At 38.4% G+C, this 26,637-nt stretch overlaps 1 protein-coding gene and 1 non-coding gene across 9 annotated transcripts in view; both read left to right on the top strand.

The window, feature by feature from the left end:
• The window catches only part of aff3 (AF4/FMR2 family, member 3), a 41,641-nt gene extending 15,841 nt beyond the window's left edge, over positions 1–25,800 (top strand). For 5 of the 8 annotated variants that reach the window (XM_072914497.1, XM_061971251.2, XM_061971253.2 and 2 more), the window contains 12 exons: positions 3,269–3,416; positions 15,469–17,148; positions 20,549–20,676; positions 20,799–20,964; positions 21,032–21,129; positions 23,056–23,119; positions 23,418–23,554; positions 23,622–23,693; positions 23,775–23,868; positions 24,906–24,955; positions 25,059–25,264; positions 25,337–25,800. In XM_072914497.1, coding sequence (XP_072770598.1) covers positions 3,269–3,416; positions 15,469–17,148; positions 20,549–20,676; positions 20,799–20,964; positions 21,032–21,129; positions 23,056–23,119; positions 23,418–23,554; positions 23,622–23,693; positions 23,775–23,868; positions 24,906–24,955; positions 25,059–25,264; positions 25,337–25,458 — 2,965 coding nt within the window. In that variant the 3' untranslated portion in view covers positions 25,459–25,800. Of the gene's footprint in view, positions 1–3,268; positions 3,417–15,468; positions 17,149–20,548; positions 20,677–20,798; positions 20,965–21,031; positions 21,130–23,055; positions 23,120–23,417; positions 23,555–23,596; positions 23,694–23,774; positions 23,869–24,905; positions 24,956–25,030; positions 25,265–25,336 lie in introns of those variants that run through there. The other 3 variants (XM_061971252.2, XM_072914498.1, XM_072914499.1) reach the window with 3 other exon arrangements.
• trnaq-uug (transfer RNA glutamine (anticodon UUG)) lies at positions 8,819–8,890 on the top strand. The gene has a single exon. It is a non-coding gene; the product is annotated as a tRNA-Gln (tRNA).
• Positions 25,801–26,637: the final 837 nt, after the last annotated feature.

The raw sequence follows: 26,637 nt of genomic DNA, 5'->3' as shown, positions 1-26,637 counted from the left end.
AGTTATAATGGGATATTGTGATTTCACAAGACTGTCTTAGAAGTGATCATTTGAAAATGTTCAATTTGAAAAATGTACACTTAGAGAAAATATAAAAATAAGTGTTGCATATTGATATTTATCTGTTTCTATATATATTTATTGTGAGAAATCATTAAGATGATCAGTGTTTCCACAAAGATAAATATCATTAATTATTAAAAATAACATAGAGTTAAAGGTAAATTGAGCAAATTGGCTATTTCTGGCAATTTATTTAAGTGTGTATCAAACTGGTAGCCCTTCGCATTAATCAGTACCCAAGAAGTAGCTCTTAGTTTCAAAAAGGTTGGTGACCCCTGGCGTAGTGGGTAGAGCGGCCGTCCCATAAACCTGAGGGTTGCAGGTTCGCTCCTCGCCTCTTGACATCCAAATCGCTGCCGTTGTGTCCTTGGGCATGACACTGGTGAATGAATGAATGATAGCTGGTGCAAACTGGCAGCCTCGCTTCCGTCAGTCTACCTCAGGGCAGCTTTGGCTACAAATGTAGCTTACCACCACCAGGTGTGAATGAATGATGGGTTCCCACTTCTCTGTGAGTGCTTTGAGTATCTAATAATAGAAAAGCGCGATACAAAATCTAATCCATTATTATTATTATTTTTATTAACCGAGTTCCTTAACTTTGCTTTTGCACTGAAAATGAAGCAAATCTCACCAAATCTTTTTTTTCCGAGGCATTAATGACAACCATTGTAGCAGCTATTAATGCCGCACATTCACAACATATTTGGAACTTGTTAATGAAAAAAGCACAACTTTAGGACAAATTCCTGCATTGAACCCAATGTAAAGATGCTATTCCGACGCGGTAAGACCCATGATGTTTTGCGTTTCCACATCACATTTTCAAGCCCTATTAGCAAGTATCCAGTAACAAACGTGTCCGCATCATTTAACTTACTGCGTCATGATCTCAACTTTGTGAATTATCGTGGCCCGTAGGTGTCAACCAAAAAAAATAAAAAAAATACCACTCCACTCTAATTTAGGGCAGCACAGTGGCGCAGGGGTTAGTGCATGTGCCTCACAATACGAAGGTCCTGAGCAGAGGTGGGTAGTAACGCGCTACATTTACTCCGTTACATCTACTTGAGTAACTTTTGGGATAAATTGTACTTCTAAGAGTAGTTTTAATGCAACATACTTTTACTTTTACTTGAGTATATTTATAGAGAAGAAACGCTACTTTTACTCCGCTACTTTTATCTACATTCAGCTCGCTACTCGCTACTAATTTTTATCGATCTGTTAATGCACGCTTTGTTTGTTTTGGTCTGTCAGACAGACCTTCATAGTGCCTGCGTTTCAACAAATACAGTCACTGGTGACGTTCACTCCGTTCCACCAATCAGATGCAGTCACTGGTGACGTTGGACCAATCAAACAGAGCTAGGGGTCACATGACCTGACTTAAACAAGTTGAAAAACTTATTGGGGTGTTACCATTTAGTGGTCAATTGTACGGAATATGTACTGTACTGTGCAATCTACTAATACAAGTTCCAATCAATCAATCAAAAGTGTGAAGGAAAAAAGAAAATTTTTTATTTCAACCGTACACCCCGTCAAAAGCCTAAAGACTAACTGCACAGTTCCTGTCTTCACAATAAAAGTGTCGCTCCATCGCGCCTGCGCTTTCAAAATAAGAGTCTCCGAAAGCCTGCGCAAACAAGCTAGCAAGCCACGGAGTTTGCCGCCAATGTATTTCTTGTAAAGTGTATAAAAACGAATATGGAAGCTGGACATATAAGATGCCAAAAACCAACCACTTTCATTTGGTATTAGACAGAAAGGAGGAACTTTTTTTCTCCTCCATTTGAAAACGTGGACGTTTGTCATCACTACTGTCTGATTACAATCAATGCAAGTCATCAGAATCAGGTAATACACCAACTTATATTCTTGTCTTCATGAAAGAAAGGAATCTATATGTGTTAAACATGCATGTATATTCATTAAAACACTATTAACATGTAAACAAAAACGGCAGAAAAATCAATATAAATTATATACTGTATATATCAATGTATGTATATATATATATGTGTGTGTGTGTATATATGTATATATGTGTGTGTGTGTGTATATATATATATATATATATATATACATATATATATATATATATATATATATATATATATATATATGATATGTGTGTGTATGTTACTCATCAGTTACTCAGTACTTGAGTAGTTTTTTTACAACATACTTTTTACTTTTACTCAAGTAAATATTTGGGTGACTACTCCTTACTTTTACTTGAGTAATAAATCTCTAAAGTAACAGTACTCTTACTTGAGTACAATTTCTGGCTACTCTACCCACCTCTGGTCCTGAGTAGTCCTGAGTTCAATCCCGGGCTCGGGATCTTTCTGTGTGGAGTTTGTATGTTCTCCCCGTGACTGCGTGGGTTCCCTCCGGGTACTCCGGCTTCCTCCCACCTCCAAAAACATGCACCTGGGGATAGGTTGATTGGCAACACTAAATTGGTTCGAGTGTGTGAATGTGAGTGTGAATGTTGTCTGTCTATCTGTGTTGGCCCTGCGATGACGTGGTGACTTGTCCAGGGTGTGCCCCACCTTCCGCCCATGTGCAGCTGAGATAGGCTCCAGCAACCCCCGCGACCCTGAACGGGACAAGCGGTAGAAAGTGGATGAATGGGCACTCTAATTTAAAGGCAGCATAAGTTGCTTAGTGTTTCTGCTCTGCTAAACTCATTTCACTTAATCAAACCTTTTCTAACATTCCACACTACTAATTAAATAAAATATGTGTATGATTCAGATCAATATCGGTATCAGCCAATATTCAAGGCTATTATATCGGAAGTAAAAATGTTGTATTGGGACACCACGAATGTGAGTGAGAAAAGCTCTGATTCATTTGGGGAGGAAGGGAAGTTGTTTAGCGCCTCCTTGTTCGGCTTGCATGTATACATCTAAAAATATATATAAAATATAAATATAAAACTTTCTTCTAAGGGGGAAAATACCTTCTTATTTGAATACTGTATATAAGCAAAATATCACTGAGTAGAGCTCAGACCTCCTCCAAGGCTGCACTGTTAACAAGGAGTTGTATTTCTGTTTGTTTGTTATCAGGCTAGACAATTGATTGCAAAGCTTTTACACATACTGTATGTTATTGCTGATATGAGTTTTCCATGTAGCAGCTCTGTGTGCCAGCAACCAGCACTTTCATGACCTCCTTTGTGGTGTTTCAGTCTATGTGTTGACCGACATGGCAGGAGGGTGAGACATTCCAGCTCTGGCTCCTCGCGATCCGACTCCACCGTGAAGTCAGGCAGCGACGGCCTCCATTCCCGCAGCTCAAGCCCAGCTGCCGCTTCACCCTCCAAGAGCAACAAGGAGGTAACGTCATCGTTTGCTTTTGAACCTATGTCCATGTCTGAACTGCCTGTCTCCTCGTGTGGTTGTTCCGCTGCACGGGTGGAGAGCCTGGAGGCACTAGACGGCAGGTGTGGGAGGGACAGAGGAATGAGGAATGCATGCGGGTCGGAGTGGAGAAGGAGGAGGTACAGCTCGGGGAATTAGTGGCTGGGTGTCATGTCAACAGGCTGACTCTTAAAGAGCAAAAGCCCCCAGGCGGGGGAAGTTGTGTTGACATCAGACACAACAACAGCACAAACTAAATAGGACTGTCTGATCTCAAATGCACTCACAATTCAAACACAAGCCGTTTCATGGCATTGGTAAACTTCCAAGTTGTTGTAATATGAAATAAGGTCAACTGCTTTAATCTCTTTCGGGGTCAAAACATTGCCTTCATAACACTGTTCTACTCTGGAGCCTGTATCGATTTGACAGTGAGCAGGTGTACCTAATGTTGTGACCAGGTACATCGATATAATGTTTATAAAGTATATTTTCATCCTCGTCTGGAAAAAAATCTGCTGTGACGACATTAATAATTATTAATAATAATACATTTTGTCAAAAGATAAATTATGATACTTTTGGAGAGGGTGGGGCGTGTTTTTTTTCGGACAGCTTGCAGACAGACTCCAAAAAGCCGTTCTATAAGTGACTGTAAAGCAACATTTACGCAAAATTTACAACAAAGTATATCCAATACATATCATCTAGACCAAAAGGAAGTGTCTAAAACGTAGAATAAAATCATCATAAATCTATTTTAAGAAATATAAAGCTATTGGTAAAATCCTGCCACTCACAACTTATAAAAAAACAATATTGATAATTGAAATATGTTTTCATTAATTAATTCACTTATTTTCTATACCTACCTGCCCATCCTTGCATAAGGAGCACTTACCTTGCAGACGTGTCAGCAACTTGGTTTGCTGTTAGGGGTGTGGGAAAAAATCGATTCGAATTCGAATCGCGATTCTCACGTTGTGCGATTCAGAATCGATTCTCTTTTTTTTAATTTTAATTTTTTATTTTTTTTATTATTATTATTATTTTTATTTATTTTTTCAATTAATCAATCCAACAAAACAATAAACAGCAATGCCATAACAATGCAATCCAATTCCAAAACCAAACCCGACCTAGCAACACTCAGAACAGCAATAAACAGAGCAATTGAGAGGAGACACAAACACGACACAGAACAAACCAAAAGTAGTGAAACAAAAATGAATATTATCAACAACAGTATCAATATTAGTTACAATTTCAACATAGCAGTGATTAAAAATCCCTCATTGACATTATCATTAGACATTTATAAAAATAAAAATAAAGAACAATAGTGTCACAGTGGCTTACACTTGCATCGCATCTCATAAGCTTGACAACACACTGTGTCCAATATTTTCACAAAGATAAAATAAGTCATATTTTTGGTTCATTTAATAGTTAAAACAAATTTACATTATTGCAATCAGTTGATAAAACATTGTCCTTTACAATTATAAAAGCTTTTTACAAAAATCTACTACTCTGCTTACATGTCAGCAGACTGGGGTAGATGTATTGAATGAATAGAGAATTGTTTGAATTGGGAAATAAATCGTTTTTGAATCGAGAATCGTGTTGAATTGAAAAAAAAAAAAGATTTTGAATCGAATCGTGACCCCAAGAATCGATATTGAATCGAATCGTTGGACACCCAAAGATTCACAGCCCTATTTGCTGTCATTGTTTTGACATTCTAATTGCACTACAGCAGGGTGTGCCAAACTTTTACAACCAAGGGCGGCATACTGAAAAGTCAAAACACGCAGGCACCATTTTGATTGTTTCATTTGGAAACAAAATGTTAAAGACAGACATTACTGTATTTTCCAGACCATAGAGTGCACCGGTATATAAGCCGCACCCACTAAAACAAGAAAAATAAAAAATAAAATGGTTTCCATATATTAGCCGCACCGGACTATAAGCCGCAGATATATACGTTATTTACACAGAATGATTTTATAAATGTTTGTTTACGTACCTTAATTGTTTCCAAACGGTGTCTGTTACACGGCAGTAAAACGGCTTAGCAAACAAAACAGAAGTCATCATCATGGGCCCACTAGCTGGGGAAGCTAGCTCTGCAATCAGCTAAACAGACTTAATAACTTCACGGTGACATCTTGATGAATTTACTGAGGAATTTGTAAAACTGAAACAATGCAAAAAGAATGCCGTTGTAAGTTAATAATACTAACACAGACACTCGTAAACGTCTTAGCATATTAGCTAATGCTTATGAAGCTATTGTCATTACATTACGATAGCACATACTCCTACAGATATCACACATGGGACGGTTTAGTAATTATGAATTGTTTTAGTTGTACCGAATGCAGCTGAGATAGGCTCCAGCACCCCTCGTGACCCCAAAAAGGGACAAGCGGTAGAAAATGGATGGATGGATGGATGGATGGATGTAAAACTTATAAACGTTGCTTGGAGTGATGAATGAAGAATCCATACGAGTAAAAACACAATGGATGGCGAGAAGACTGAACGACATTGGACTTCCGGTTGAAAGCACTAAATGGAACTTGCACATTGTAGCACCTGCAGGAAGCAAACTCATCCACAATATGGCACCACAGCATAACCAATAAAACACCTTCTTAGTGTATTTTTTATTTTTATTTTAAACTATTATTATTGTAGTCGTCAGCAAAGAAAAATCCATTAATTAGCTGAATCGTCTTAAATGCCGCAGGTTGCAAAGTGTAGGACAAATGTAGCAGCTTATTTACGGTATATATATTTCAAGAAAAAACTTTGTGTTGTGTTAGCTTTGCGTTATAGGTGACAAAGTGTATGTTATATATCCTGCTGACCCCACTATGGACTGGACTCTTACTATTATGTTGGATCCACTATGGACTGGACTTTCACAATATTATGTCAGACCCACTCGACATCCATTGCATTCGGTCTCCCCTAGAGGGGGGGGGGTTACCCACATATGCGGTCCTCTCCAAGGTTTCTCATAGTCATTCACATCGACGTCCCACTGGGGTGAGTTTTTCCTTGCCCTTATGTGGGCTCTGTACCGAGGATGTCGTTGTGGCTTGTGCAGCCCTTTGAGACACTTGTGATTTAGGGCTATATAAATCAACATTGATTGATGATTGATTGATTATATATTTGTATCCAAATTTTAGCTTTTTCTCATTATACTAAATCTGTTTGCTCTTTTTTTCTTACATTTTTACAGTTTTTTTGTTTGATTTTATTTCAACAAAAGGTTGCGGGCCAACAAAACTCAAACCTATTAACCTTTGCTATTCATAATCTACGATATTTTTCCAAATTTAGGGCGCACCGGATTATAAGGCATAAATTATGTTTTACAAATTATCTTCAGAGCACTTTAAAATAGACCAGTGGTTCTCAAACTTTTTTCACCAAGTACCACCTCAGAAAACACTTGGCTCTCCAAGTACCACCATAATGATCAACACTAAAGTACAGTAGCGTAGTAGGCCTAAATATTCATAAAAACAAGGCATTATTTTACAATATAGTATTTTTTATTTATATTATATATATTATTTTTTATGATATTTGTGGCCACTGTAACATACACAGAGTTAGAACAGTAACTCTGTGTTTGAATATTTTAGTGATTCTTTGGCGTACCACTAGATGGACCCATTACTGTTAGTTATACACGTACCACAGTTTGAGAACCACTGAAATAGACCAGTGTACGCTGGTTCTCAGGAGATTTATGTAATGAATGCCAGCTTGAGTGGCTGCGCGGTGGTACGTGGGTAAACCTCAGTTCACTCGTTTCCTAGCGCTCTTGACTCATAATGTGTGGATGCTGATCCCCGGGCAGTATGAAGGTGAAGGTGGCAGCTTCAGGCGTGTTACAATTATACAAACAACCATTCACACTCACATTTATGGACAATTTAGAACAGGGGTGTCCAAATCTTTTCCACCAAGTGCCGCACACTGAAAGGTATGCGTAGGCTATTTTTTATATAAAAAAAATTATTTTGTAAAAAAAAAAAAAAAAAAAGTTACGCATCTTTAAAGACAAAACCTAGTGTCAGCTTTGTGTTATGTTTGACAAAGTGAACTATTATTAGTTATTTCAGGGTGTCCAAAGTGCGGCCACGGGGCCATTTGAGGACAGAAGCTCGGATTTTACTGTAAAAAACTGTAAAAATTTAAGAAAAAAAGAGCAAAAAGACATAATGGGATGAAAAAAAGCTCAACTTTTGATACTAATAACAATACTATTTGTCACTTAACACAAAGAGGGAACTAAATTTTGTTACATAATGTCTGTAGCATTTTTTTTCTAATATCAAAATATCCCACGCATACTTAGACTCTTCCAATTTCGTATCAAATTCTCAGCTTTTTTCACATTACATTACAGTTTTTTTTTTCAACATGTTGCAGGTTAAGAAAACTCGAGCGCCGCACTTTGGACTCCTTTAATTTAGAGTCTCATGTTCTTGGGGATGTGGGAAACTTCAAAGATTCGAACCCTGGATCTGTTAGCCAACATGCTAACCACTGGGCAGCTCTGTTTCAACACGAAAACACTTGAAAAATAAACACAATTAAAGGGCCTGCAGCTTACTGAATGACTCCATTTTGCCTTAACAGTTAGTCAGCAATTGATTATTATGTCTGCTGTATTGTTGCTGTATGGAGGATGGCATATGTGTGATGGACTACCGTAGAGCGTCATGGGCTGGTCTGAGATGTTTGGAATGTGCAGGGGGATAAAAGGGGGACCTGCTTCTCTGTCATGAATGGAAGGCCCTGTAGATGTCTAAGCAAGCCCAACATTGGGCCTCTATTGCGAAAGTGGGGAGTGTAGTTTATGTGAGTTGGTGGATGGGGAGGGGGGCGTCGTAGTGACGGTGGTAGACCATGTGTTTTTCATTTACTGTTCCTGTGTCTTTGAAAGATGGGGGTTGGAGTTGTTCAGGCAGCAAATCCAGAGCTACAGGTATACTAGAGGGAGGGAGGAAAGGAGGGAGGGGCGGGCAGTAAGGGGAGAAAAAAATATGGAGGGAGGGTAGTCAAGACGGTACAAGAGATGTAGTGTCTTCTCTGGAAAGAGGTCGAGAGATGTGGCAGGGAGGGAGGGGGCTTGCTGTTTGACTTGAAGAGTGGAGGTTTAATTTAGCACAGAGGCTAAGGAGAGGGAAGGCAAGAAGGCAGCCGTGAGTATTTTTCTTTATGTCTTTGTCACTCGTGTTCCTTCTACATAAGGTCACCAAGTTTCTCATTGGGTAGCGGGTGTGTAACTGTGGGCCTGTACATGTGGAACGTGAACAACAGCAGGGAGACCACACGGTTGTCAAGGTTCCATGGTGTAATGGTTAGCACTCTGGACTTTGAATCCAGTGATCCGAGTTCAAATCTTGGTGGGACCTGAGTCTTGTTTAAATGTGCCTTTTGAAACGTTATCAGTCTAGTCGTCTAAGGAGCTGTAAGTAGGACACTGACGTAACATCATGTCATTCTTTGGAAACACCTACAAGTCGTACAATTGGAACTTGGGTCAAAAGGATTGAGTGTGCGCATGTGTTTAGCTTTTTTTTTGTCACAGCAAAACGACGGTGATAACTTCTTATTACACTGATGTGACAAGTAAGCCTGTTAAAAAGTGAGAGCTGTGTGGGGCACCTATTAATTTATATTTACCTTTCTAGGACCACTAAGATTGACTTGTTTCCCGATCCAATATGGATATCCCATATATAGGTTTAATATCAGCAAAGAAACAAGTATTTGGTTATATGGGCTTGCACGTAAAATTTATGATATAAGCAGTCCGATACGAGGGTGGACTTTTCTTGTATTTCAGTAAATTCCATTACAAAAGGTAAACATGGAAGGGTTATAAACTACTGGGAGCTAGCAGCTACACACCCGGTAAGCACACAATAGCACACAAGCTACAATGTAATAAGTGTCCTTAATTAAACAATTTTGCAGTCTAATACATAACATTCATCATCATAAACAAGTACAAAATAATTATAGTTGCTTATTACTTACAAATTGAAAGTCTCCAAGGCAGAAGCGTATTAGAAAGTATCCAGTAACAAATGTGTCCGCATCATTCAGCTTACTGCATCATTATCTTAGCTTCATTGATTTATTGTGGCCATTAGCGGTGCTGTCAAAACACAATTACCACTGCACTTCAATTTAAAAACAGCCTAAGTCCATTTTAAATTGTTAATAATAAATAGGTTAGTGATTTTATACCCATCATTGTTGAGTAATTTCCCTTTTCCAACACTCCACACTACAGAATAATAAATGTACCGGTGTATATGACTCCTGCTGTTATCGTATCGGTTCAATATCAGTATTGGCCAATACTAATGACTCGAGGGTATTGTATCTGATGTAAAAAAAATTGTATTGGGACACCCCTACTGACCCCGGATCTCCACTGGATGCAGAATGGCTGCTGAACAAAACCGCCACAAAACAGCACCACCACCCACAGTCCGGTAACCTCCACCGCCGTTCTGTTGCGGCTCCGTCGTGCAGCAAAATAGCGCAGACTTTTACGAGATCCTGCGAATCCGTGCGTAATCACCTGATAAGGGAAGTTGTAATAAAGCAACCACAAACAGTTTTTTCTGTCCTTCCAGAGGAGCAGAAGCAAATCAACTCGGTTCTGCCATAAATAACAGGTGCTGAACCACAACGTCGATGACAGTTTTGCCTTGATAAATTACTTTCTTTTTTGTAGTAAGCAACAATACAACAGTAACATCATCCCTGACGAGGGTGTCACAAGTTCTCACAACAACCACTCCACTTTTTTCCCGTTCCCTGTATCAGGTGGTATTTGACACAGGCCTCCATATGTCCATATAGCTGCCCGGGATACGCCTGTTTGTTATTCTTTAATTTTTGGACCTCCAAAATCAGCATGTCCTCATCCATTTGTGAACAAATGTAAGTTACATCTGATAACCTTTGACAAGTTGACTTCATGTCTGTCTCAGCACATGGGACATTTCAAAGTGTAAAATACGATCCGCATATTATTTTTTGTTTGTGCATGACTTTCTGTCCAACACTAGCAGAATTTAGCTAAATTGAACATATTTGTTGTGACGTCCGACAAATATAGAAGCGCACATTGACTTAAATAAAAATGGAATGAGCCCGCCGCTGTGGGTGTACTGTTCTGCGGCCATTTTGCATTCAGTGGAAATCCGGGTTAAGAGGCACGGTGGGGATATTTATGAAACAATCTTGCCTTGAAATGTGCCCAATTTGTGACGTTTTCTCCAACTTTGATGTCAGCGAATATTTCTATATATGCCAGAGACTACGCCATTTTAGTCAGACACTGTAGTCAATAAGCACCTTCTTTTTCTCTTATCCTCTTGTTGAGGGGCAGACTGGCTCGTACATGCACATGTATCCTACGCTGTTGCCATTTCTAATAAAAAGTAGCGTGTAGTTCGAAATAATATTTGTCAGTAGACTCGATATGGAAGGGCTAAAAACTTTACGGGAAGATGACGCAGTCGAAGGTGAGCCACGTAAATAAGACCGCCCGCAAAACAGCGCATCCTGAAGAGACGGTGAGAAAGCGGCTTGAAGATGGTCTGTAAAACATAGTCTATGCAACATTTTGACTAAAGAACCACCATTACATGGTATGTAGACCACAAGGAAGTGTTTTAAATGTAGAAAAAAATCATTATATGACGCCTTTAGACACCACGCAATGCCACATGTTTTTTCTTTGTACGTTTAAGTATTTCAATCAATTAATCAATGTTTATTTATATAGCCCTAAATCACAAATGTCTCAAAGGACTGCACAAGCCACAACGACATCCTCGGTACAAAGCCCACTTAAGGGCAAGGAAAAACTCACCCCAGTGGGACGTCGATGTGAATGACTATGAGCAACCTTGGAGAGGACCGCATATGTGGGTAACCCCCCCCCCCTCTAGGGGAGACCGAATGCAATGAATGTCGAGTGGGTCTGACATAATATTGTGAGAGTCTAGTCCATAGTGGATCCAACATAATAGTAAGAGTCCAGTCCATAGTGGGGCCAGCAGGACACCATCCCGAGCGGAGACGGGTCAGCAGCGCAGAGATGTTCCCAGCCGATGCACAGGCGAGCGGTCCACCCCGGGTCCGACTCTGGACAGCCAGCACTTCATCCATGGCCACCGGACCTGTGCCCCCCGCCCTCCACAAGGAAGAGGGGAGCAGAGGAGAAAAGAAAAGAAACGGCAGATCAACTGGTCTAAAGGGGGGTCTATTTAAAGGCTAGAGTATACAAATGAGTTTTAAGATGGGACTTAAATGCTTCTACTGAGGTAGCATCTCTAATTGTTACCGGGAGGGCATTCCATAGTACTGGAGCCCGAATAGAAAACGCTCTATAGCCCGCAGACTTTTTTTGGGCTCTGGGAATCACTAATAAGCCGGAGTTCTTTGAACGCAGATTTCTTGCCTGGACATATGGTACAATACAATCGACAAGATAGGACGGAGCTAGACCGTGTAGTATTTTATACGTAAGTAGTAAAACCTTAAAGTCACATCTTAAGTGCACAGGAAGCCAGTGCAGGTGAGCCAGTATAGGCGTAATATGATCAAACTTTCTTGTTCTTGTCAAAAGTCTAGCAGCCGCATTTTGTACCAATTGTAATCTTTTAATGCTAGACATAGCGAGACCCGAAAATAATACGTTACAGTAGTCGAGACGAGACGTAACGAACGCATGAATAATGATCTCAGCGTCGCTAGTGGATAAAATAGAACGAATTTTAGCGATATTACGGAGATGAAAGAAGGCCGTTTTAGTAACACTCTTAATGTGTGATTCAAACGAGAGAGTTGGGTCGAAGATAATACCCAGATTCTTTACTGATTCGCCTTGTGTAATTGTTTGGTTGTCAAATGTTAAGGTGGTATTATTAAATAAATGTCGGTGTTTAGCAGGACCGATAATCAGCATTTCCGTTTTCTTGGCGTTGAGTTGCAAGAAGTTAGCGGACATCCATTGTTTAATTTCATTAAGACACGCCTCCAGTTGACTACAATCCGGCGTGTTGGTCAGCTTATTTATAAAGGTTAACTTCTTATTTCATTCGTGTGACAAGTAAGCATGTTGAAAAGGGATTGAGATGCGTAAGGCACCTCTACATTTTACTTTACTAGCTTAGGTTTACACTTGTAGGACCATAAACAATGTTAAAATGTTACTTTAAAAAATAATGAAACTTTCACAATGGCAACAGTGCACCCTGGAAGAGACTAATGTATTTGTAAAGACACTATGTGTGTTTTTACATTTTACTAATGTTAGTGGTTACTTCTTATTCATTTTGAGTGACAAGTAAAATGTTGCAAAGTGAGGGAGGCATCCAAGTTCTATATTTAGCATTGAATGACTCCGAAGAATGTTCAAATGTAAATTAAAAATTGCCTGTAGAGTTCATAAAGGGTTCGCAAGGGCAGAAGAGTGACCATGATACAGACTATTTATAGTTGTATTATTTCCTGTGGAAACACTTTTGTTGGACCTTACATGTTGCATTGTATGTGTATAATGTATGTGGGAACAAACATTAACATAAATTCCAGCTGTTATTGAATGTGCTGTGACTGAATATTTTTTACCGTAAGTGCTTGATTTAACTCCTCAACTCAGTCTACCACCGGCTGCGTGGTCTATAAAAGCAAATACCCACTTTGGTCTCTAATAACAACAAATATTCACAGGATGGCAGTAGCTGCAATTCAAGTAGCATCCAGTCACTTTATCTACCTTTACATGCACTTTAAAATGTTGTTACTCAGCTGTCTTTGTGAAACTCATTTCACTTGCCTTGCTGGTGTTTATAATCAACGCATCAGTTGTATTAACGCCGGCTGAGCAGTTTGCGTCTTACCGCTAGTACAACATTGCTTCTGTTGCTGCTGTATTGCGCAATACTTGTTCATAAATACGGATGAGCACTGAAACCTGGCTCTATAATGGCATCGGTAAGCGGTACTAACCAGACAAAAAAGAAGAAGCTATCGTTGCTTCATTTCAGTGCTAACCCTAACCCTGCAACAAGTGCTTGGCCCTCATAACACCGCAGGGCAAGCCACTGTAGCTACAACAACAGCACTTCTTCCTTATGCACTAATGACAGTGACAGCGAGCGTGGTTGCATTCACGTGCTCTTGGAATTATGAGTATCCATATTACAAAAGTAACTTTTTGCACATTGCCTATGTTCTATGTTGTTGCATTAATTATGACAACTTGTTGTGGATTTTATTACCGGTACACATTTTTGGAGTGTATTACTTAGTTATTTAATTTTTGTAATTAAAGTATTCAAATTAGCATATTTTCCTCTTTTTTTAAAGTACTGGTTTAGGCACCGTTAAAGCCAGGGGTGTCCAAACCTTTGCAACTGAGGGCCACACACTGAAAAATCAACACATGCAGCTAGCCATTTTGATATTTTTCATTTTCAAAACCATTACAATATGTATATTATTTTTAGCCTTTAGGGCTCCCCTAAAAGATCTGAGTCATAAAAATCTTAAAAAAATAAGTGATAGATATATTTTTTTGTGCTTCAATCTTTAGATCAACTTCAGTTTTACTGTTAGATATTTTTATGATTTATGCTCCTTTTGTTCAAGAAAACTCTGTTTTTATGGCAAAAACACAAACTATGCAACATTTTCTCCACAAAAAATGTTCAAAGTGGAATATTTAATTTGAAGTAATTGCAGCCTTAAATAGGTCAATAATTCATAACAACATTGATTTTATTCATTATTATATTTTAAGGATTGACAATTTTTAAAAATGTGAATCCTACTAAAATGTATATGGATCCAAAAGGGCCCCATCGATGAAAGAGTTCAAAATAAGTGATATATTATTATTTATTTTTTTTAACCTTCAATGCTTAAATCTCTAGGTCAACTTCAGATTGAAAGTTTTTTATTATTATTCATTTGTTTGTTTAATGCCCTTTTGGTCATAGAAAGCTTTTGCATGGCAAATATGCAATATTTTCCCAAGAAATATTTCAAAGTAGAATATTTGATGTGAAGTAATTAGAGCCTTAGATACTTCAATTATTCATAACAACATTGACTTTGATTCATTATTATTTTTCTGAGCAATTAGTTTTAAAGAAAAAAACTGCCTGCATGGCAGTTTTGTGTTATTAGAGTCAACATTGCAACATGTTCTTGTTACATTTCACTTGTATTCTTTTTATTTTTATGTATTTTTATTGTAATTGTATTTTTAGAATGTGTCGTGGGCTGTTACAAAATTAACTGCGGGCCACAAATGGCCCCCAGGCCGCTTTTGGACACCTCTGGTTTAAGCACTTGCACCGTTTTTCAAGCACCAATTTGGTACTAGTATCGTTTAAAATGTAACCGATACCCATCACTATTTATGAATGACCATGTTGTCAAAGGAGCTACTGTCAAATCCTTTGTAACTGAGCTACTGTGTGGAACTATTTCCCTTGTGGATCAATAAAGATTGCCTAAGTCTAAGTCTAAGTCTAAGTCAGAGAGAGCTACTTTTTCCGTTTCACCTTCTCATGCTCGCCACACCAAAACTAAGAACCTTTTGAGAACCAGCGTCCTTTGCAATGGACATTAATTTCTATTTCTAATGTCTGTCTAAAACATTTGGGGGGATGCAAAACCAAAATATCCACTGCTAAAACACTGGTTATCAGGAAAATATGAGGACACATTTGCAAAATAACAGCCTCTGTCCAATCATTGCCTGCTTACAGTTAACGCCCCGTTCTCTTTGCAGTTTAGGTAACTAAACGCCCTAGTCATAACTTACCATACATTACTGCTAGTTAAACGTAGCACTTGTATTTGCATATTTTTATGAGTGTACAGGGTTTGGTTACCAATGCTAAACTGCTGCTACAGTAACATGTACATTTTTCTACATTGGTTTCTGCAGACTGATCGCCCACCTGTCGCCCAGTGGCAATTGGAGAAGTGGTTGAAGAAATCCCAGGAAAAAGCTGCAAGAAGTGAACAATATCCCACCAGGAGTATTCCTGGACCCCCTCCCTCACCACCTGGCCTTCGAGCCCCGTCTCCGGCAAGATGTTGGGACAGCAATCAGGAATACAGCCCTAGCCAAAGCCCCATTCCCAGCCCGCAGTTGAGCTACAGACCCAGCAGCCCTTTACCGAGCCCTGGTTACAGCTTCTGTCCCAGCCCGCTTCCCAGCACCTGTCCGAGTCCAAGCAATACCACCAGTTACAGTCCCATCCCGAGTCCGGCTTACAGTCCGTGCGAGATTCTAAGAGCACAATATAGCCCGATCCAGAGAGACCCCCCAGAAAGTCCTTTACGGGGATACCATTATACTGAGGTTCAAAGCCTTGCGACTAACCCATATCGGACAAAAAGTAGGCCATGGACTGGTCCATTGTCTAATACTGACACCAAAAGTAAGCACTCAAATAGCACAGAGCTTCACCCTCACCAGCACAGGCTCAAGTCGAGGCCTACAGAAGACCACAGACAAAACAAATCCGAAGCAGTTTTAAACTCTAGCGACAGTTGCGGTCGCAAATGGAGACCTCAGAACAATTTGCATCCAGGCGCTAAGAGGCCATCCAAACACACATCATCACATGGTGAGCAGATCCAGGGCGGCAGGCCCAGCCACAGTTCCAACCACAGGACTTTGAGACTTCCAGCCCAGCACAAAACAAAACATCATCTTCCAACTGGCTGTGAAACCCACCCCGGTCAAGGTTCTTGTTCCCAGCCGAGCTCCAAATCTGCCAGTAATTATCACCCGAGGTCCAGTACCGACCTGCGACCGAGAGCCAAGTCTTGGGAGGCCAAAGCCCCGAGTGCTGTGCATGTTGATCCTTCCAAAACATCGCAGTCCAAGAAACGTGAAGTGGTTCAACGAGAAGTTCCTCTGACTGAAGCTGAGGCGGGGAGACACAGACGGAAAGACGATACGCGGCACAGGGAGTCACAAGCCGGCAAAGACAAGAGGCTGGCGCAGGAGCAGCTGCTGAGACGCCGCTGGATCGAGAGTTCCGCAGAATACGAGGAGGAGAAAGAGGAAGCAGGAGCCATCGAGAGGCGGGGGAGGAGGACAAAGGAGAAACTACAAACACGCTCCAAAGAGAGACACCCACCAAGAACAACCGAACACCAGCGAGACCCTTCGCCTTCATCTTCACCTACACCTCAAGCACGATCTCCACCATCCTCTACCTCTTCACATTCAGATTTGGAATGCCAGACTCAAATTGCCAAGGTCCCGGCAGACTCCACTTCACTCCGCAAGAGAGGCCAGCACGGCCCCGGTAGACCTGATGCCTGCAAGTCCCAAGGAGCAGATCAGGGGCAGCAGAGCGAGGCCAGACAACAACTCTACACTTTGGTCCCGTTTGGACGAAGCGACCAGGCCACCGGACCTTCTCAACGTGGACTGAGGAACCTGGTGGTGCACATAGACCTCTGTCTCCTCAGGAGGGTCCCGGACACTGCTCTTAATCCCCCCGCCAAGGCCCCTTCTACTACTTCTTCAAAGGAAAGGCAGAGAGAGGCCATGAAGCATGTTTATATGCCAGATGCTGTCTCCAAAGACAGCAAGCGGAAACGTAAGGTAAACATTCTCTTTTTTTCTTTACGTTCACACAAACACACAGGTGTTCAAGTTTGCTCTCACGTCAATTGTATTTTCGGACACTGAAAATAATTTATTCTGTTATTTCAGTTGTTGTGACATCAACTGCTGATTTATTTTTAATAGCTACTATTTTTCTGTAATAATTTGTACAATATTACAACTAGTACTAATTTCACTATTACTTTATACTGAAAACTCTCACTTTACGCCATCATTTATTTAGTTTCCATTTCTGCAATTGCTTCTGATTGGCTAAACTGTACCCAGTAGTTAGGGGATTTGACAGCCTTGCAATACATTTGAATGTCGAGTTAAACATTATTAGACTGAAAAAATATATACAGTATATAGAGTTGTCCCTCATTTATAGCGGTTAATTGGTTCCGGACATGACCGCGATAAAGAAAATACGAATCATTATTCATAAATGTACGGCAATATTTTCATAGCTAGAGCGTAAAAAACTGTTTAAAATAAATGTTTCAACATGATGAGAGCCCTCTAGACATGAATTAACACACTTTAGTCACATTTACACTCTTGTAATCCGATATAGTAATGCTGCCTGAGGCTGAGCCAATCATTGGCCATGATACTGTGATTGGTTTGGTCGATACAACTCTAGTATTGATATTTTTAGTCAATTTAGCCATTTTTATACTTGCGATTGCTTAATTCAGGCCAAAAATTTAGTAGAATACGCTTTTAAAAAAGGAAAAAAATCTGCGATGTGGTGCAGCCGCAATTTTTGAAGCGGGATGTAGCAAGGGACAACTGTCTTTGACAAAAAATTGCCTGAAATACTATCATACATTATTTATAATATATAATTTTGAACATGCACACAAGGCGGTGGAGTACGAGGAGTAGGACGACGCATATACAGTCTAGGGTTGTACGGTATACCGGTACTAGTATAGTACCGCGATACTAATGAATCATATTCGGTACTATACCGCCTCTGAAAAGTACTGTTTTTTTGTAGCATATTCAACAATCTTTTTCAAGTACAAACCTGGCTAAATGAAATAAAATTACCAATACTACATAAATATTAGCCATTAGAGTAGACCAAACCAATCACAGTGTGCGGTTTGTTCAGTATCGTGGCCACTGATGGGCTCATCCTCAGACAGCATTACTATATTAGTTTAAAAGACTGTAACGGTGACTAAAGGGTGTTATTTCATGTCTAGAGGGCTCTTGTATTGTTGAAAAAAGATTTAGAAGGTAGTAAACAGGTTTTTTACATCGTGAGACGGGTTAGTTTTAACCTACTGATGATGTGTTATTGCAATTGTAATCTACAATCTGACGGTATGGCATCAGATGGCTAGCCCTCAACTGGATAAGAAGCTACTTAATAAACAGGAAGCAATATGTGAAGCTAGGTGAATACTAAAAATAACATGTGGAGTACCCCAAAGATGCATACTTGGACCAAAATTGTGTACCGGTAATCTATGTATAAACGATATTTGTAAAGTTACAAAGAACCTAAAATTAGTATTAATTGCAGACTACACGGCAGCATTTTGTTCAGGAGAGAACACACAGAAACTAATAAAATTAATAACAGGAGAAATTAATAAATTAAAGAGATGGTTTGACAAAAACAGACTATCTTTGAATCTCAGTAAAACTAAAATAACGCTACTCGGTAACAGCAGAAGAGAATGTCAAACACAAATACAAATAGACGGAGTAGACATTTGAAAGATACATTTTGTAGATGATCAAATGAACTGTGAATCTCATATAAAAATATACAACATTAAGTAGCAAGAAATATTTCAATAATGAATAAAACTAAATATGTTCTGGACCAAAAATCAGTCCATATTCTCTACTGCTCGCTAGTGTTACCATATCTGAGTTATTGTGTAGAAGTATGGAGAAATAACTACAAAAGTACATGATATTCTCTAATTGTGTTAGAAAAAAGGTCAATTAGGATAATACACAATGCTGGATATAGAGAACATACAAACTCTTTATTTATTGAGTCAAAAATATTTAAATTCAATGATTTGGTGAATTTGCAAACAGCGAATTATGCAGAAAGCAAACTATAATCTGCTACCTCAAAACGTGCAACTATTCTTCTTAACAAAAAAAGAGAAATATAACCTTAAGAGACAAATGTAACCTAAAAATGTGTATACACATACAACACTAAATACTTTTAGCATATGGAATGGATACAGTAAAGAAGTGAAACAATGTATTAACATGATCCACTTTAAGAAACTGTTCAAACTACCATAGTTTACAAAGTACAAAGAAGAAGAATATTGGTAAATGTCTTGAACTTGAGAGAAAAAAAGGGCTTATTTATCTCATCATAGTGACCTACCTAGTTATGAAGAAAACTATTGTATTAGCACTACACTGATTGTAATGTGTGAAATGTTTGAAATGTGCACATACAGAGTACAGGGAGTAAACATTTGTGTAAGTAATTGACATGAAGTGGAAAAGGGGTAGGATTAAATAAGCGTTGCTTCTTCCTACTCCTTTTCGGACATGTTGTAAAGAAAATATAAAAATGTGTAGCATCATTTTGAAACTGTATACATGTTCAAATAAAACCAATCTGAGTCTGAATCTGAAAAATATTTGATTTAGAGGTAATGATTCCTATTTCGTGAAATGTATTTATTGCGGTAATGTATACCTTATCTCATTCTACCCAAGCAATCACTAATAAATGTGTCTACTCACAAAAGATAGGGATATGGGAACCTGGTTGAAAATATTAAAATATAATAATTGACTGTAATAATATATTAAAATATACGTAATGATGATACAATTCTATGTCAGTGGTTCTTAGACTTTTTCCACCAAGTACCACTTCAGAAAACACTGGGTTCTCCAAGTACAACCATATATAACCAATATTAAAATACAGTAGCGTAGCAGGCCTGGATATTAATTATAAACAAGGCAGAGGTTTTATTTAACAAGTATATTTAATATTTTTGAACACTCTAACATTATACACAGTAACAATGTGTTTTAATATTTAATTAAGTGATTATTTGGCGTATCACTAGATGGACACCACGTATCCTACCACAGTTTGAGAATCACTGTTCTATGTTATATATTTAAAGTATATACTAAAACATTTAAATACAAATAATATTATCTAAAAAATATAAAAATATATAATTTTAATATTTAAAAAGTTTTTTATTTATGTTGTGTGTCTATATCAATTGGGGTATTGCATGGTTTCATTGTCTTTTTGTGAGCTTTATATATGTTTTTTTGCCTTGTGAAAAATACATACAAAGTGTTAAAAGTGTTTATTTAGCTGTTTACAATTGGTTTCTTGGTGATGTGTGTGTGTGTGTGTTTGTGTGTCTAGTTGGAAAATGGTGTGTCCCACGAAGAAAGTAAAAGGAACCCGCCACAAACGAAAGACGTCTCCGGACGCACACAATCGACATTTCATCCAGCTGAGCGCGGCCTTTTAACTGAAACCACACATAATGGGTACTCTTTAATATGCAGCTCTTGGATATGATCATGTTCCTTTGTGCAAGTGTACCTAATGTTGTGACTGGTGTTTTGTTTTTGTATTGCATCCTATTGAGTGTCATTTATTGTGTTTGCAGATATTTAGAGGAATACTTGGATGGTAAGAGGCCACTGTCTCCCTTGTCGCCGCTGTCTGACAGCCCAGAGTCCAGCGACCCTTCATCCAAAACCAAAAATGGAGATGTGCATCATGTGGCTCACACTCACAAGAACAGAGAGAAAATCCAAGATTCAGCACCAAAGGTAAGAATGATGCACATGTATGAAACATCACAATATCTGAGCTTCACTCCTTTTTTTGGACTGGCAGCCCAAGATGGAGATGGAATGTGTAAAAGTGTCCAAACATCCTTCATCGGAGTCCTGGGGCCCTGCAGGACACATGACTGCTGTCCCTAACACAGAGACGTGAGTATTCAGAGGGAGGAAGACATTATTACGTTACATTAGTACTCTTTGGGATCAACTCAACAATACTTCTTAATATTGCTACTACTACTATTAATTACAGTATACTACTATTCATCTCATAGTTGTGTTCATCCATCTACTACTACTACTACTACTACTACTTCTACTCATTGTTTTGTCCATCCATCCATCTACTACAACTAGTACTACTACTACAACTCATCTTTTTGTCCATCCATCCATCTACTACTTCTACTACTACTCATATTTTTGTCCATCCATCCATCTACTGCTACTACTATTACTACTACTACTCATCATTTTGTCCATCCATCCATCTACTACTACTACTACTTCTACTACTACTACTACAACTCATCTTTTTGTCCATCCATCCATCTACTACTACTACTACTACTACTACTACTACTACTCATCTTTTTGTCCATTCATCCATCTACTGCTGCTACTATTACTCATATTTTGTCAATCTATCCATCTACTACTACTACTACTACTACTAGGACTACTACTAATCATTATCTTTCTGTCCATCCATCCATCTACTCCTACTACTAATCATATTTTTGTCCATACTACTACTCCTCATCTTTCTGTCCATCCATCCATCTAAAACTACTACAACTAATATATTTCTGTCTACACTACTACTATTACTACTCCTATTTCTGTCCATTCATCCATGTACTACTACTACTACTACTACCAATCTTTCTGTCCATTCATCCATCTACTATAAATACTAATACTACTACTACTGCTACTAATGATAATCATCATCCATCCACTACAGTAAATACTACTACTACTACTACTACTACTACTACTACTATTAACCATTTACTCATCTTTCTGTTTACCCATCCATCTACTACCACTACTAATACTACTACTACAACAACTAATCATCCTCTCATCTTTCTGTCCATCCACCCATCTAAAACTACTACAACTAATAATTGTTTCTGTCCATACTACTACTACAACTAATTCTCATCTCATCTTTCTATTTACCCGTCCATCTACTACTACTACTACTACTACTACTACTACTACTACTAATCATCTCATCTTTCTGTCCATTCATCCATCTAAAACTTCTACAATTAATAATTTTTCTGTCAATATGACTACTGCTACTAATCACCATCTCATCTTTCTGTCCATTCATCCATTTAAAACTACTGCAACTAATATTTTTTCTGTCAATATGACTACTACTACTAATCATCATCTCATATTTCTGTCCATCCATCTACTACTACTAATCATCATCTCATATTTCTGTCCATCCATCTACTACTACTACTACGATAACAACTAATCATCATCTCATCTTTCTGTTTATCCATCATCCATCTACTACTACTACTACTACTACTACTACTACTAATCATCATCTCATCTTTCTGTTTATCCATCCATCCATTTACTACTACTACTAATCATCATCTCATCTTTCTGTTTATCCATCCATCTACTACTACTACTACTACTACAACAATTAATCATCATCTCATCTGTCTGTCCATCCATCTACTACTACTACTACTACTACTACTTCTACAACTACTACTACTACTACTACAACTATAACAACTGATCATCATATCATCTTTCTGTCCATCCATCCATCTAAAACTACTACAACTAATCATTTTTCTGTCCATACTACTACTACTAATCATCTCATCTTTCTGTCCATCCATCTACTACTACTACTACTATTATTATAACAACTAATCATCATCTCATCTTTCTGTCCATCCATCCATCTAAAACTACTGAAACTAATATTTTTTCTGTCCATACTACTATTACTACTAATCGTCATCTCATCTTTCTGTCCATCCATCTACTACTACTACGACTACTCATCTTTCTGTCCATCCGTCTTTCCAGGCCTCACCATGCCGAGTACTACTTACACGAAGCCAAAAGGATAAAGCACCGTGCCGATGCAATGGTGAGTAGATAGAGAGGCACTACGTAGAGCACAAAATAGTTTTTAATACCATGTAGAAAAGAAGACAAGTGTCATAAACACATCTTGTCAAGTCTGAGGTAAGATGAACAAACACTATCAACAGCAAAGGCCAAGGTACCAGTAGCAGAAAATATAGTGGATAGACATGCACAGACTGATACGCATGTTCTTTGTGGTGTCTATACAGGACTGATAGAGTTGTAGTTAAATTGATGTACCGTAAATGCTCTTATTATAACCATTGTGTTTGTTTACCTTTTTGTATTATGTTTTCCAGGTGGATAAGCTGGGGAAGGCCGTGAACTACGTCGACGCCGCTCTCTCATTTATGGAATGCGGTAAAGCAATGGAGGAAGGCCCACTGGAGGCTAAATCCCCTTACACCATGTACGCGGAGACAGTAGAGCTTATAAGGTGAGCCAAACATTGCTTAAGGACTACAAGACAAGTTAGTAGTGTTAATGTAATTGTGGTAATGAAGGTACGCCATGAAGCTAAAGAGCCACGCCCGCCCTGGAGCACGACAAGAAGACAAACAGTTGGCAGTTCTTTGGTACAGTAATCTCCTCCTCCACGATTATAATGGATCCAAAGCTGCATTTTTAATGATGATTTTCTCCTTGTGTGTCCACAGCTTTCGATGTCTCGCCCTTCTTTATTGGCAGATGTTTCGTTTAAAAAAGGACCATGCCCTGAAATACTCCAAAGTACTACTCGACTATTTCAAGGTACAAACAATTTGTTCTGGATTATATCCTTGATTATAGAACTTGTGCAAATGGCACGGACCCTGCTGTGTCAGCAACAAATAAAATATATTAATTAATACAGAAAAAATATAAAATTACAAACAAGATAATTAAAAATAACAAATGCAATTAAAATCTCTCGCTTGTGTGTTTGGTCGACAATATTAAGATCATCCAAATGTATTAACAAAAAACAGATATGTTTATATATTAAAGAATGTTTTAAATCATTTATTTAAAAAAGGATTATCAAAATCATTTTTAAATAAAAATCTTGATAATGAACAATAAGGTCAATACAATTTATTAAATCATTCTGATTAATAATTAAAAACAAAAAAATCAAACTCAGCAGATAAGATATTACAAATCCCATAAGTTAATTATAAAATAATGAATACCAGAATATTAAATAAAGCAATTCCAATTAATCAATAAAAATGGATAACTGAACATCAAAAATCCATCCATCCATCCATCCATCCATTTTCTACCACTTGTTGGAGCCTATCTCAGCTGCATTCGGGCGGAAGGCGGGGTACACCGTGGACAAGTCGCCACCTCATGGCAGGGCCAACACAGATAGACAGACAACATTCACACTCACATTCACACACTAGGGTCAATTTAGTGTTGTCAATCAACCTATCCCCAGGTGAATGTCTTTGGAGGTGGAAGTACCCGGAGGGAACCCACGTAGCCACGGGGAGAACATGCAAACTCCACACAGAAAGACCCCAAGCCTGGGGATCGAACCCAGGACCTTCGTATTGTGACACACATGCACTAACCCCTTTTTCCCACCGTGCTGACCCATCAAAAATCCCATAAAATAAAATTAAATATGATTACAATAATTATTTTTTTTAATGATAACTGATACAAAAAGGCAATAATCAACGAGCATTTTTTTTCTGTTTTTATTTACCAAAACCAATTTATTCAAAATTCAAATTCAAATTCAAACTATGTATATTTTTTGATCATTCCGAATGTACTTTTTTTTCTGTCACCAGACTTCACCCAAGGCGCCTTCAATACCATCCTGCTGGAACGACACTGGCAAGTAGGTGGATGACTGTTTAGTACTCTGAATTTAATCACTTACTACCACTAAAACTGTGCTGACCACTATTATTAGTGCGTTGTCTATCTTTCTGCTTAAACAGGGATGTGGAAGGTTCTCCTTCTTCACGCTTGCCCAATGCCAAAAACATCAAGAAGGCTTCACAAGTGGACAACCCCTCCTTATCACTCATAAGCATTCCTCAACGTATCCACCAGATGGCAGCAAACCACCTAAACATCACCAACAGTGTCCTGTACAGCTATGAGTACTGGGAGGTTGCAGACAACCTTGCAAAGGAGAGTAAAGGTATGCATCTGTGTATTCGACACCACATATGACAAATTAAAAAAATCAAACAGCTCTGTTTTATTTTGACAGAGTTCTTCAACTACTTGAATACGTTGTCGGGGCCACTGACGCTTCACAGTAGCATTGCTCATGCAGTCCAGTACACCAGGCAAGCTCTTCAGTGGATACGCATCAGTGCCAAACTTAACTAATAAGGACAAATTCCCACGAGATCTGTGCTTTGTGGACTACATGTGGCATCAATGGATTTGTCATCCGGGTCTTCCAACGTGCCAACCTGTGAAAATGCGCCATTTTTGGACTCAATTTGCCTCTTTTGGATGAACTTAGAGACATGTGCATACTAATGTGAAGCCCCGACTCATTTGCCAAATGTCAGATTGTGACAGAAACGGGACTTGATCACTGTAATGTCTGCTTATTGCTATTTAAAGCTCTTTCATACTTGAAACGGTATGAATGGTATAGGTCAAATACGGGGGGGGAATATCATTCACCACCGCTTGTTTCTAAATTAAAAGATTTTAATGTGTTTTTTAGGTATCTAATATTTTTAATAATATTGGTTTTACTGTGCAATAATGTATTGTTCTAGTAAAACACAGGAAATGCAATGACAACACAATATCGTGGCTCTCTTATTGCTAATATTTGAAGTTGCTGCTTAAAAGGTTAAAAAGATACTAACCCGTCACAGTTGCTGACATTGTCTTATATGTTTTGAAATATAATCCACAACTTGTGGGTATTTAGTTTGTTATTTTTTACAAAAATGCTTATTGATTTTTTGTTTATTTTCCTAATTTTATTTATTTTCATTAAAATGTTTATTTGTTCCCGATTCAAATAGCAATAATCAGGGATAAATAAAATACAAGCCATGTTCATCCATTTTCTACCGCTTGTCCCTTTGGTTGTATTTTATTGTTTTTATTTTCAATGGCAGTGTTGCGTTATCTGCGATTAAAAACAAAAACAAATCTACAAACAAAGCTGCAAAACTAGCTGAGACTGACTATAGCGCAGTACTGCATTTCACTACCTTATGGCTCAAACATTGTCACCAGGAGAATCTAAACAGCTCCACTGGAAGCTACAACCACCGTAATACACATAATCATCAATATCAATACCTCAGAGCAGTGGTTCTCAAATGGGGGTACGCGTACCCCTGGGGGTACTTGAAGGTATGTCAAGGGGTACGTGAGATTTTTTTTAAATATTCTAAAAATAGCAACAATTCAAAAATCCTTTATAAATATATTTATTGAATAATACTTCAACAAAATATGAATGTAAGTTCATAAACTGAACATCAAATCAAGTAGGCTATTCCATTCATTACCATAAACCCAGAGTTTCCCCCATGC

The sequence above is a fragment of the Nerophis lumbriciformis genome, linkage group LG13 (genome assembly GCF_033978685.3).
Source record: "Nerophis lumbriciformis linkage group LG13, RoL_Nlum_v2.1, whole genome shotgun sequence".
NCBI lineage: Eukaryota > Metazoa > Chordata > Actinopteri > Syngnathiformes > Syngnathidae > Nerophis > Nerophis lumbriciformis.
This window is presented reverse-complemented; position numbering and strand designations above follow the sequence as displayed.